The 13,667-nt window shown below is 48.0% G+C and overlaps 1 protein-coding gene across 1 annotated transcript; it reads left to right on the top strand.

Annotated features, from left to right (window-relative positions):
* Positions 1–355: 355 nt before the first annotated feature.
* NET1 (neuroepithelial cell transforming 1) lies at positions 356–12,111 on the top strand. Its single transcript, XM_065635647.1, has 10 exons — positions 356–519; positions 4,930–5,037; positions 5,841–6,005; positions 6,771–6,833; positions 7,273–7,369; positions 7,488–7,564; positions 8,056–8,313; positions 8,554–8,724; positions 9,607–9,793; positions 10,139–12,111. Exons 1-10 carry the CDS (start codon positions 427–429, stop codon positions 10,531–10,533), a joined length of 1,614 nt encoding a protein of 537 aa, XP_065491719.1. The 5' UTR covers positions 356–426; the 3' UTR covers positions 10,534–12,111.
* Positions 12,112–13,667: the final 1,556 nt, after the last annotated feature.

Here is a 13,667-nt window from a genome sequence, read left to right as displayed (position 1 = left end):
GCTTTTCAAACCGCTTTCTGGCATGGGGTATGAGGGAACAGTCCCCTTGCCCCTCAGTGGGTGCCTGCATCACGCTGCCTTAAAGCAGAGCCTCTCAGAAATCCCATTTTGGGGGAATTTTGGAGGAAATCGGGGCTGCGAAAGGAGCACAGAAGCCCCTCGCCCCCGGGCACTCTGCCCCTGGGGCGGGGGGCGGGGCTAGTCGCCAGTGGGCGTGGCTTTGTTTCCGAAGGGGGCGTGGCTTTTGATCGGGGGCGTGGCTTTGCGCCGGAGCGGGGCGTTGATGTGCGCTGGAGGGGCGTGGCTTTTACGCTGAGGGGGCGTGGTTTCGGCGGTAGCCCCGCCCCCGCCGGTGAGGTCGGGGCGCGGCGCGGCGGCGGGCGCAGAGCGGCGATGAGCGCGGGTTGAGCCGGTGCGGTCGGGGCCATGGTGGCTCACGACGAGCTCGGGGGGCTCCTGCCCATCAAAAGGACTATCCGGGTGATCGACGCGCAGAACCAGTCCTTCAGGGAGCAGGAGGTGAGGGAGAGGGGGAAAAATGGGGGTTTTTTGAGGGGAAAAGTGTGTCCCTGAGGGGGAGCAACGAGATGGGTGCGCTGCTCACTAAGAGCCGGCCCTGGAGTGGGGTGCAGGCAGCGATTAAAAAAAAGTATTTAAAAAAATAAAAAAAACCCTTCATAGCCCCTGGAGGAATGTGACCAGGGAGCCGAAACTGAGCCAGCGGGATTTACCTTTAAAAAAAACTCTGTTCCTCTGTGCGCTCTTTCCACTGACAGGATTTTTCTTAATTAGGGCGTTTGCTGCATAAACCCCCTCCCAAAAAAAAAATAATAATCATGGGGTTGTGTGGGTTTGCTGTTTGGTGGGTTTGTGTTTGGTGTTTGGTTTTTTGGGGGGTTTTTTTGCAGTTTTGTTGTTTTTATCATGTGTTGTTATGTAGATGAGCATAATTGCATTGCTGGTAGTTGCTCGCATGCCTCCTGCTGCAAAAGTTCAGCAGCCAGGTAGGGACAGGCTGCTCTGGGCAGGGTTTTATTGCCGAGATTAGTGGTAAGATGAGGTGGAAAAGAAAAAAAAATGTGGCTCCAGACAGCTCTGGGGCTTGAGAGCTGCAGGCTGAGTCGCCAGCCTCTTAAAATCCTGGTTTTAAACCAGCCAAACTTGGGCAATCTCATTGTGCAAAAAAGGGAAGCCAGATGGTGGGAGAGAAATAACATAAACCAGATCTCTTAAAGGAGAGTAAATCGCCTCTAATTCTTAAAATATGTGTTTTCTGGAGGGTATAACCGGCACATTGGGGTATCTGAAGTTAAACGTTGGGTCTGGGCTTGATTAATGAGTCCTAAGCCAAAGCTCTATTGGTGCCAGGTACTGAGCTGCTATCAAGAGCCACTGAAGTTATCAGCGGAGTGCGAGGGCAGATTTCCCCTTTAGTCATGAGCAAGCCTGTTGAATTTGAGAAAAGCAAGGGCTCTAATCGCCGTACAGACGTGTCAAGCCGGAGCCCGGTTGTTCGGTTTAAGTGCAGACACCAGTTTTCAGAACAGAGCCAGAGACCCAGCAACCTCCTTCCAGCTGAATCTTCAAATAGGATAACCAGGTGGCAATGGTTTCTGGCAGGAATTACTCGAGCTGGTGACTTAAAATTCCTTTTTGGCTTAATAGGAAAAGTTTTGCTGGGCGTGATTTGTGGATTTGTCACAGTGTTTGTCTGCATAGCTATGGCACTGGCACGCAGGACATTGTGCTCTAGTAAATGATCCTTGTAAAAACCACTAATTATTACCTAGCACGGGGGGAAAGGTTGTATGCGTGCGTGCTGCTAGAGGAAAATGTTTGTTGCTGAAAAGTAAAGCCTGGTTTTCTTTGGAGCAGCAAGGTGCAGGTTTTTTCACACTGTGAAGGGTTAATCTGTATTTAGAAGCACTTGAAGAAATTCTACTAGCGAGAGGTCTTGCCTGCCAGCTGAGGTGCAAATTTAAGCTTTGTGTGTATGTTTATGATATATTTGTATTCACTTTTAATAAAGAGTCCCCTGGAAAATAAAATCTGAATGAAAGCAGAAGTGCTGTTGCACTTATTGGGCTTTTTAATTATCTGTCGACGCTGTAGTGCTTAACACCGCCAGCTTGTTACAGAAACTTTGCAGACTTCATTCTAATCTGGGCTCCTGTAAGTAATACAGCGTGGAGACAGGCTAATCATTGTTCGCAAGGACAGAACTAAAAAAAAAATTACTGAGCCAAAGTTATCCGTAGCATGAACTGTGCTGAGTCTCAGCTTACACCATGACTGAGTTTGACTGTAAGCGGAGTACGTAACCCCAAGCTGAAATGCAGATCTCAGAGAAGGTGAGGTTTCTAAGGAAAGGGATTTTTTTTTTTCCCCTCTCTGCCTTGGATCAAACGATGTAGTTGAAAAGAGAAGAAGAAAAAAACAGATGCTTTTCTTGGCAGTCGAGCCGTTCGTGTCTGAGAGCACTCGCAGGATTTGTTTCTCTTTAAGAGAGGGGAAATAGCCTTTTGCAAAGCTGAATTTATAGCGTACAGAAGTTTTTCTCTTGGCCGAACACCCCGGGGGAGCACATCGCATGTACAGAAAACGCTCTGGCCATGCCAATCGTGCAAAATTCCTCCCTCCGCAGAGCAGAAGAGAGCTCCCCAGGAGTTGTGTCCCTCTTGTTCGAGGCCGCGGTGCTTTTCACTTTGAACCCTCCCTTGCACGTCTCCATACGTATCGACCGCTCCGAAAAGCAGTGATTTATAATCCCAGGGAGCCCCTTTGTGCCGCATGTCGCAAAGGGAGGGAAGGAATTAATTCCTTCTGCCGGACCTTGTGTGTTCACATGTGTCGCCCCGGCCCAGCGCAGATGTACCGGAGAGGCATCTGCACGCGTCCCGCAGCATCATATCTCAAATCTGGAAAGGCCACACGCTTGACCCTTTCACAGCGAGCTGCAAAGTCTGTCCAAGCGTCCTAAAGTACTGAGGTTCCTCACTATTAATTTTCAGTGTCGTGGTTTTGTTTTCCATGCTATTTTTATCACCAGCCTTGACAGAGCTGTGTGTGGTTTACGTCTGTATATTTTCTGCTTACATTCCTGCAGTTTCTTAAGCTTCTCTTGGCTCACATCCCTTTATTCTAGCACGCTGATACTTGGTTTTCTAGAAGTAAATTACCTGTCCTTTTCCTCTGTCTGTAATTAATTAAAGTTTGCTTGTCTTCTTTTGAGCCTGGCCTAACTCTCCAGCCTTCTGCATAATCCTTTTCCTGACTGTCTTGAGTGCAGTAGCTCATGGTTGACAAAAAAGCAGATGCAGTTGCCTGAGCTTTACCTAAACCCAGCTGAAGGTCGGGTTCTTGACGGCGAGGACACTCTCTTACAGCTTTTCCCTATTTTTATAAGACCCTTATAGTTCTGAGATCACCCAAGCATTTCAAGCACAGTGCTTTGTGCTGCGCCAAGAGGTCTTTCTGTTCTGCATCACTCATAAATTGTTTCTTTTCATGTTCCCCCCGCCTGCTCCCCACAACTTTGAAGGCTTAATTCAGCGTGAGCTCAACCCCTCTTGCTTAACACGGCGTGTAGGCAGCCAGACGGGCTGCTCCTCGGGTCATGTTGCTGAAATCAGATCTTACATACGGAGTTTTTATGCTTCCCCGGTCTCATGACTGGAACCCAGCTCTGTGTGTTGCTATTTTCCTTTTTTTGTTTTCAGTGTTTGTCACTTTGGTTGCCACACAGAAGGGTTTGGGCACCTTATCTTGCAATCTCAAACTGGAAACAGAGACAGTGGAGAGCTTGTCCTAAGTGCTCCCGGCTTTGCCTTTTAGCCTTTTGAAATGTAACAGGAAGGATTCAAATGTAATTAAACAAAAGCTTTGGTAACATTTTTACTGAGATGAACTCGAAAAAGAGGCTGTTTCCATCAGCTCCTCTGAACTTCACGCTAAGTAACTTGTTTATGATGATGATGAGTCACATCCAACTGTCTGCCAGATGTTTAAGAGCACCAGAGCGCATCATCTGGCCTTTTTCCTACCCTTAAGCTCTCAGTCCATCTCATTCTGGCATCCCACTGTGCGCACCTTTCTTGTACCGTCCTCACGACACAATATTTTTGGTGTAAAACACATAGGGTCGCCAGCATGATTTTAGAAACTCAGCTTAGCAGGAGGTTTCCATGGGGCGTTTCCTCTTTCTTGGCAGCGTTTCGGTCAGGACAGAATTGAAAATGCTCCGAGCTCCCGGCAGGGATTAGCAGTGTAGAAAAGCAGAAGCTCTATCTTTCAAATCTAAACAACACATAAGAAAAATTGTGATGACTTGCGGGGTGTGAGGGAGAGCAGAAGGGGGAGGGAGCTTTGCGAACGGAAGGTTTTCAACTTTATCCGCTTCGTGTGTGCATGTCCCTCACAGGAATGTTCAGCATGTGGTCATTTGCTATTTGTTAGAATAGCTGCTGAGGCTGGCCTGGGCTCCCACTGCTACTTTTCTCTCCAAAATAAAATTAAAATGGAAAAACACATTCTTTCTACAAAGGAAAAGCATGATAAACTGGAGAAGAAGATCACAGCTCCATCTTTAGATGACAGTCACTCACTTTGCAGAGGAGAATGCTTCGGTCTATTTATGTTCAAACCATAACGGTCCCTGTTTGAACTTTATTTTGGATTCTGACTGATGTGTGTGTTATCTTGCCTCTTTTACACTGGGCAAAGCCACCGCAGCTTAATTGCAGCCTTAGAGTTCAGACAAACATTTTCAGCCTCTGCTTTATTTTTAAGATGAAGGGCTGCTTCAAAACGCTCTCTTTGCTGTGCTTCCCGCTCCTTAAGTGGGTTCATGCTTTTTAAACCTGCCTGAGCAGCTTGAGAAATGAAGTGGGACTCGCAGCCAGTACAATCTGTTCTCTGCTTTATTTACAGGAGCCGAGCAATAAGCGGGTTCGACCTTTAGCACGGGTCACGTCTCTGGCGAACTTGATCTCTCCTGTGAGAAATGGTGCAGTTCGGCGCTTTGGGCAGACAATACAGGTAAAAAAAGCAGAGGCTTCTAGTCCTGAAACTCTGGAGACGTGGAGAAAGTACTGGCTGTATGGGGTTAAAACAGGCACTGAGATTTCAAGGCATCTCTTGGAAATCTCCTCTATGATTCACACACAGACAGAAAACTTGTTTGGGACTTGGGGGTGAAGAAGAGTTCAGGGGCAGGTTGCTAGATAACGAGGTTATTAAAAATTTAAGCAGTAAAAAAAATAAATAAATAAACTGATTCAGATAGGGGGAATTAGTTGATAAACTGTTGCAGTACTTGAGATACGTGTATTAGAGCATGTGCTTAAACGTGAACTGCCCCTGCTGTTCAGCAATCCTTCAATAATGTTCCAGAAGTGTTGTCTAAGGAACGCTATACCCCACACATGCAGATAAGATCGCTTCTGCGTCTTGGTTTTAATAACATTACAAATCATGAGAGCAAAGTTCAAGTGGCTCCTGATTAACCCCGTTATAAGCAGAATTATGATCCTAGTTTATTTACTTCCTCATGCTTTGAAAATAAACCCAAGTGTTAGCTGCCCATCCTCCTCCCAAGTGCTGGATCAGTGCAGGGAAAGGCACATGGAAAAGTTTGCCAATCTCTGGGCTCTCTCAGCAGCTCGATTAAAATGTTCCTTTATCTGAGGAAAAGTGTCTGGGTGTGTTTTTCCTGCCCTGTACGACACAGGAGGATGAAGGATTGGGAGGGGTATGGATAATACCATAATACTTCAGCACTTCTGAAGTGTTGGCTCTACATATTTTTTCTTTTTTTTTTTTTTTTTTTTTAATCCCTGCAGTCATTTGCCCTTCGCAGCGACAAGTCTCCCAGCTGTGCCCAAAAGTCATGTAGCAGATCTGCTGCTCCTACTCCTCCTAAAAGAAGAAACAGCGTGCTTTGGTCTGAAACGTTAGATGTCAACATGAAAGAATCCCTGAGCACCAAAGAAATTAAACGCCAGGAGGTGGGTTAAACAGCAAGACTGGGAAAAGCAGCCCAGGCCTTGGCTTAGGCTGTTTCCTTGGCGGGGGAAAGGAGCAACGAGCATCTGTGGGTGACCGTATCTTCCCGTGCACCTTTGTTGCTATAACTAGATTTATTTCTGTGTGAGGCATGGGAAAAGGTAGAGTTTTCTCTCTTGAGTCACCAGGGAGTTCGTCTCCCCCACTTTGACCCTTCAGAGATGCCAAACTCTTTCCACGGAGGGTGCTCGGCATTTCTGAAATCCGAGACCCAGCCGCGCTGGTTGCTTTGCAGCCGACCCAAAGTCGGGTTCCTCGTAAAGCTGACTGTCTTTCTCTTAAAGCTCTTGACAACTGGTTGCAAGCCAAATGGCAAGGCCTTGGCTTGCCTTTTTCCTGTCCTTCTTAGACAAATCTAATGACAACACAGAAGCTGACTAAAAGACGCCTGGGATTTGACCTCTGCGGTTTTCTGGGTTTCGTTTTTTTTCATCCTTGCCTGTGTAAAAGCAGTGATTTAAAAGGCGCTAATATTTAATTTGGCTTGTGCGTGGGCGTCAGAGCTTTCACACAGTTGTAAGTAACGCTGCTTGCTCGGAGCTGAGAAAGCCGGCGGATTTACTCAGGGTTGTCGTGCCCAGGTGGCGTACAGTGATTCAGATGGCAAACCTGCCTATTCAGGATATACATTATGTGAGCTGAAAGGCTCTTTCAGAGAAAAACTAGGCTTAAAAATGACTCCCAATGCTTTATCCCCTTCCTCACAGGCAATATATGAAATGTCCAGGGGAGAGCAGGACCTCATTGAAGACCTCAAGCTTGCCAGAAAGGTGAGTGTTTTGGTTTTTTTCCTGCAGTTATAGAATCATTTTTCAGATAATAAGTTTCTTTGCACCTGCAAACATTTTGTATCAGCTTTGTCAGGCCCAGAATCCACAGTTTAAAAGCTGGCCTGGAAAGTTGAGGTGAGCAATCCGACAGTACTGGTTTGATTGCAATAAACCCGGCCAAAAAAGGATTGTGCTTTACATTCCTACAGAGGTAGCTGGGGAATCCCTCTCCCCGATGAAAACGGTTCAGACAGGAAAATCCTTTTCATTTGATACCTTCATACAGAGTTGAATCTTTTAATGATGAAAGCCAATGTTATTGTTTCTGTTGGCTTCACTTCACATCTGCTCTGCAAATGACACATCCACTCATATTGAAATGGTCAGTTTTGGGGGTTGGGAGACTTGAATATATTTTAATACTGACGTTCTTTGACAGGCTTATCACGATCCCATGCTGAAACTCTCCATCATGTCTGAGGAGGAACTCACTCACATATTTGGGGACTTGGATTCTTATATTCCTCTGCACGAAGGTGAGAGCAACTGGATCATTTTCACACAATGTGCTAAGAGTTAAACTCTCTGCTTTCTCACATTAGACCAGCCTACTGGGGCATTGCTGCAATTTCTATTTTTGTGCTTCAATTTCAGACTTGTTGGCAAGTTTAGGAGAAGCGACCAAACCAGATGGCACAGTGGAGCAGATTGGGCCCATTCTCGTGAAGTGGGTGAGTGCACAACTGGGAGACAGCAGGCTAAAAACGCGCTTAAAGAACATTTAAAGCTAGAAGCCGAAAAGCTGTGGGCTTTTGTGGCCTTGAGCGAAAGATTGAAACGGAAATCCTGGCTACGCTGAAAACAATGGGAGTCTGTCAGCCGTAATGGGCTGTGATTTCACCCTGGAGACTTACACTGGCGTGACTGCAATTACTTGCTGATTTATGGTTGAAATGTCTATATCTTCTGGACCGTTTGTCACTGATGCGATTTCAACAGCATTATCGCTGTCAGTTGCAAACATCTGAACTTCAAAGGCATTGCACGCAGGATGCCCTTGTTCTCCTCACAAAACATTGGCTACATATACAAGATAGTCCGTTAGCTTATTTTATTGGGCGAAGTATCACAGTAAGGGAAGTAGAACTCCTCAAGTTTGACATGTTAATGCAATTTGCTTTTCCTATGTGGAATTTAACTCCTGACTATTGTTCTCCTGCAGTTACCACGACTCCACGCCTACAAAGGTTACTGCAGCAATCAGCTGGCGGCCAAAGCGCTTCTGGATCAGAAGAAACAGGACCGGAGGGTGCAGGACTTTCTGCAGCGCTGCCTCGAGTCTCCTTTCAGCCGCAAGCTGGACCTTTGGAGCTTCTTGGACATTCCTCGAAGCCGCCTGGTCAAATACCCGCTGCTCCTAAAAGAGATCCTGAGGCACACCCCCAAAGACCATCCCGATATCCAGATTCTGGAAGAAGCCGTAAGTGATAGTGATTTTTGTGGTCATTGTTCTGACATAAGCGCGTCATTCTGGCGCTTCTTAAACCCTCAGCAATTTCGTGGGGTGGTTTTCTTGATGGACACGAATCTGTGAGTGTAACCCCTCATGAAAGCAAACGAGAGATCAGTCCACATGGATTCCATCACCTGGAGTTCTTAAAGGGAAGATATACAAGCAGAGGTCACTATGTAATCATTTCTAAATGTTTTTGCTTTATAGATATCTATAATCCAAGGAGTCCTCTCTGACATCAACCTGAAGAAGGGCGAGTCGGAGTGTCAGTATTACATTGACAAGCTGGAGTACCTGGATGAGAAGCAGAAGGACCCGAGGATTGAAGGCAGCAAAGTTTTACTGTGCCACGGCGAGCTGAAGAATAAAAATGGACATGTAAGTCCCTCGTGTTCATGGTAATTAATTCTCAAGATGCAAAACCTTCCCTAAGAGGTAGTTAAAATTGTTTGTTATATCAGGACCAGGAGCCCTTCCATCCGTTGGGTGACTTTAGACAATTAGCTGAATTTTAAAAAGCAGAAGAGCTTTTAGCTCTGATAGCAGTCTGCATTTCAGGGTGTAAGGGAAAGTTTCCTGCAGACAGCTTTACAATCGGCCTTCAAAAGCTGGAAAATAATTAGCACAGAATTACCATAGAAAGTGTTCTCTGTGCCTGAGCTCTCCATCCAACGGGATTTCCTGCCAGCTCTTTACTTTCAGGTGCTCTGACATTCCCCGTTCTGAGCGCTGGTTCTTTCCAACAACAGCGTTCCTGCAAAAACCTCTTTGGCTTTGTGATGAACTGCCAGAAGTTTTATCTCCTGCCGCAGCAGCGCTGAAAGAGCCTGCTGTACTCCAGGGTCTGCTGCCTTTTGTTCTGCTTCGCAGGACTAACCTTTGTCTTAAACATCAAATCCTTTTCTGTGTTTGTTTTTTTTGGTTGGTTGGAGGCTTTTTTTTGTTTAATTTGGCCATTAGGCTCCTATACACATGAAGCGTTTTGTATTGGCAGAAAAGATACAGCTCCTAATCATCCTATCCTTGCCATCTGCAAAAGATAATTCACTTTTTAAAGGTCATAAGATAATAAACCTGTTGATGTAATTCTGGTCCGTGCCACCACCACCAGGGCCTTACGTTGCTGTAAAAGGAAACTCAGGACGTGGGTACGTTCTCAGAAACTTCAGATAACACGGCCTCGAATGCCAGAGGATGTGTAATCGCTTTGAATGCAGAGTAAAACCCTTTGCTTACATTCAGATGTGTTTTCCCTTTCAGAAACTCTACGTTTTCCTCTTCCAAGACATCCTGGTTTTGACCCGGCCGGTCACTCGCAACGAGCGCCAGGCGTACCAAGTGTACAGGCAACCCATCCCCGTCCAGGAGCTGCTCCTGGAAGACCTGCAGGACGGTGACGTGAAGATGGGAGGATCCTTCCGAGGAGCTTTTGGCAATTCCGATAAAGGTACAGACCAAACTAGATCACCCGTGCAGGGATCCGGCAGCGAGAAGAGATTACACCAGGGTGTAGATCCCCGGGGACTGAGGTCCTTTTAGGATAAGCTGACACGTGATATATGTTGATGACTGTCACTGCTGGGCTTTGCACTTTTATATTTAGCGGCCATAAACTTCTATATGGTGCTTTGATTAGAAAATATCTATTTCAACATGTCTCTTTGTAGCTTGTTTTATCTGGTGGGGTTTTGAACGCTTTTCCTGAAGGGCAGTCCAGGTCGCTTGTCTAACGATGAAATCTCAAAACGCCGAGCTAGGAACTGATCCCCTTTTTTCCTACGTTTATCTTCAGCTAAAAATATCTTCCGAGTTCGTTTCCAAGATCCCTCCCCGGGCCAATCCCACACTCTCCAGGCTAACGACGTCTTCCACAAGCAGCAGTGGGTTAATTGCATCCGAACCGCCGTCGCTCCCTTCCAGCGAACTGCGGCCGCCGCCGAGCTGAAGGAGCTGCCGGAGCTGAGCGAAGAGTCGGAGGAGAACAACCCCTCGGCGTCCAATGTCCAAGCGCACAAGAGGCAATCGGCTGGTGTCGCCGAGATGGAGCTGGATGAAAACGTGGGCGAATGCAGCTCCATCCTGGACTCGGAGGAAGCCAAGGGCGCGAAAACGCACAGGACGTCGTTCGGACACAGAAAAACGAGGGAGAAGCAGCTGAGCGGGAAGCGGAAAGAAACGCTGGTGTAAAGAGCCCAGAGAGATCCTAATGGAAGACTGTTTATTTATAAATAACGTGTACATTTTTCTTGTAATGTGAGCATGATTGGATTCACTCTACTGAGCAGAATATTTGTTTCGTTGTTGGTTTGTTGGGTTTTTTTTTTCATGTTGTAAGGGCAGCTACTGGTATACAGTCAAGACTGTCGATCTGGAGTCTGTTTTTACAAACATCAGCCACTTTGAACCTGGTTTTAATGCTGTAAGTGAGCGATTCGGGAGCCCTCGTGCTTTTGACAGCTCATGGTAGATTTGAAGAGCGCGCTTTGGTTTCTGAAAGGTTTCCACCCACCATGTTTGAGGCTGGAAAACCGTAAAGTGCAAGTTTGGGCCTGGCAGCACCTCCCTTTGCAAGGGGTTGGGTTAACACTGCGAGACTCGAAACCTGAATTCATGGGTTTTTTTCTTGTACAGCGCATGTTTTGCAGTGTATGTTTATCATAATCCAGGCAACTTTTCATGTTAAAAAGGGAGAAAGAAAAAAAAAAAACAGACCCCAAGTTCAACAGGTTCTCAATTTACCTACTGGAATCTTTCATCTTACTGTGTCCTTTGTACATTCCTCATTTTTCCCTCTTGTAACCTGCCAGCTATTTAATTTTTTTTTTATTAGTTTTGTTTCTCGAGTTTGTTTGGGGTTATTTTTTGGTTTTCTTTGTTTTTCTTTTTTCTTTTTTTTTTTTTTTTACTTTTGTATGTTGTTGTTGTTGTTGTTGTTGTTCAGACTTGGCATTTCCTTTCAAGTACTCGATCCTCCTCGCTCGGAGGGGTGCGCGTTCGTACCGTTCCTCACGTCACCCCGCGGTTGTGCGCAGCGCGGACGAGCCGTCACCTTACGGAACCGGTGGCTACGAGACGCTCGTCAAACCCAATTAACGACGAGCGACATAATTGGCTCGTGCGCGCTCCGGACTACTGAAAGAGAACTGCATCGCCAAGGGGGTTTAGGAAGGTTTTAGGCACGTCGTAAAGGGTTCGGGGAGGGAAGAGGAGCAGCAGTTAGGGGAGTAGCAGGGAGTGAAGGTAGATTATTTTTCTTGTTTCTGTTGCCTTTTGGAAATGAAAAGCCTTTCGCGGGGAGAGGCAGGACTGGAGGCGACCAAGGGGTTACTGCACGTGGTAGAAAGGTAGAGAAGGGGAAGCGTTTGAAGCCGATGAAGTGTAAGGACAGAAGAGATAGTGGTTGTATATACTCGTAATGGCAACACTGCCATGTTCTAGCGGTCCAAAGATTCGTGTGAGAGGCGCCGGCGCCGCAAAGCGCCGTAGGAAACAAAGCGGCGAGAGCTTTGAGTGAAGCCAGCAGGTTGTTCCCATCACTCGACTGGTGACGATGGGGGCGAGGACAGCGAGCCCATGATGCCCGTCCTTGAGTGTCGCCCAAAATCCGCGCTCGAGGAGCCGTAACTCGCACGTAAAGGGTTATCGCCTGTCGCGTGTTTGGCCAGTAGTGTTGGAAATGAGGGTGTACATAGACACAGGTGTGTGGTTCTCTGTAAATGTGTTGTACAGTTTTGAGTGCCAAGTACAATTAAATTCCTGACAGTCTCTCGCCTGTCTCGTCTGAGTCGCTTCCTGGGAGGGACACGCTCGGCCTGTGGGTGCTGCCGGGTGGGTACCTGCTCTTCTCTGGGCACAGGAGGAAGCCACAGCTTTATCCAAAACCCCTTTTTTTCATGTCACAGTTCCCCTTTGTGCCGCCACAGCCATTGGTTTACAGCTCCGTGGAAAACAGGGCAGAGCTGCGTGACTCACTCCAGCCCTTGCGTCGCTCTCCTCCCTTTCTGGGGGAAAAGGGAGCGGTGGCAACACTCCTTGTCTTCCCAGGGCACCGAAACCTCCTTCCTACGAGGGAAAAAAAACACTGGAAGTGTCCTCATTTAGCAAATGTTTAGAAATCCCCTCCTAGATGAAGCAGTTTTGAGGGGAAGGGGGCAGAATCCCCTGTGCCGGGGCAGCTTCTGCCGGGGTGGTGGGAGCACCCAGTTCTCAGCAGCGTAACGAAACTGTTGGGTCTCTGCGGCCCCCCCATAAAGCTGCGGCTCGACCATCTTGGGGGTGTCTGGGCACATCTGCAGCTCCAGGGGCTGGTGTCACTCCCCTGGGTCCCCCCGTTGTGTCCCAGGGCCCTGCTCGGGAGGGCACAGCTCAGTTTGCAGGGACAGGGCTTACAGCGAAGCTGAGTTTTGAGCTGCAGGGGACTGAGCCCTTCCTGAGCAGGGAGAAGCTGGATAAAAAGGCTCCTTTTGCCATTTAAAGAGAAAAAAAAAAAAAATTTAATGAGCTGCAGGAGCACACGGCCGGTCCCCGATGGAGAGGAAATCCTGCTCATCCTCCCCCATGTCAGGCTGGGGCTGAACCTTCATCTTGTCATCTCACAGACAGCAGCAAGTCAGCCAAAAAACTTAATTTCTCTTTAAAAGTCAATTCTCCCTCGACTCCCGCTGGTTCAAATCCGCTCTCCGTCCCTCCCACAGGAATGTACAGTCCGCAGCCTCGGCCCCAGCTTTGCTAGACTAAACAAGCCGGGTTTTTCCTGGATTCCTCCAGTGCTGAGCTCTGTCGGGTCCTGGCCAGCCCTCTCCTGGCCTGCGCTGCCAAACCCCTGAGCCAAGACCCCCCACCCCGTGTCTGGGGGGACACAGTGAGGTGACACAGCCAAGGCAGAGCGGGGACCTCAGGCCAGACATGAGGAGGGAAATTGTTGCCCCTGAGGGTGGTGAGAGCCTGGCCCAGGTTGGCCAGAGAGGTGGTGGATGAACCATCCCTGGAGACATCCCAGGCCAGGCTGGACGGGGCTCTGAGCAACCTGAGCTGGTGCAGATGGCCCTGCTCATGGCAGGGGGGGAGCTGGGGGAGCTTTGAAGGTCCCTTCAAACCAAACTATTCTATGATTCTCTGACCTAGGTCAGTGCTGTGTCCCTGTCCTCTCAGCCACCTTGGCCGTAGCGATGTCCCTGCCCGGCAGGGGAAAGGGAAGGTGTCCCTGCCCAGCGGGCACGTGGGCACCTCCGCCTTTGGTAATCGGCTCCTCGGCCCCATATTTACCTTCGGGATCCACCCAGCTCAGGTGCTACATGTGGAGTGGAGCCAACACCACCCTG

This window comes from Caloenas nicobarica, chromosome 1, assembly GCF_036013445.1.
Source record: "Caloenas nicobarica isolate bCalNic1 chromosome 1, bCalNic1.hap1, whole genome shotgun sequence".
NCBI classification, from domain to species: domain Eukaryota; kingdom Metazoa; phylum Chordata; class Aves; order Columbiformes; family Columbidae; genus Caloenas; species Caloenas nicobarica.
The sequence above is the reverse complement of the archived record's forward strand: the minus strand, read 5'-3'. Positions and strand labels throughout refer to the sequence as shown.

Coding starts and splice junctions, on each gene's coding strand:
- NET1 (XM_065635647.1), top strand. CDS start 427: ATGGTGGCTCACGACGAGCTCGGGGGGCTCCTGCCCATCAAAAGGACT. Junction 8,314..8,553: donor TCCAGATTCTGGAAGAAGCC/GTAAGTGATAGT, acceptor TTTGCTTTATAG/ATATCTATAATCCAAGGAGT. Junction 8,725..9,606: donor TGAAGAATAAAAATGGACAT/GTAAGTCCCTCG, acceptor TTTCCCTTTCAG/AAACTCTACGTTTTCCTCTT.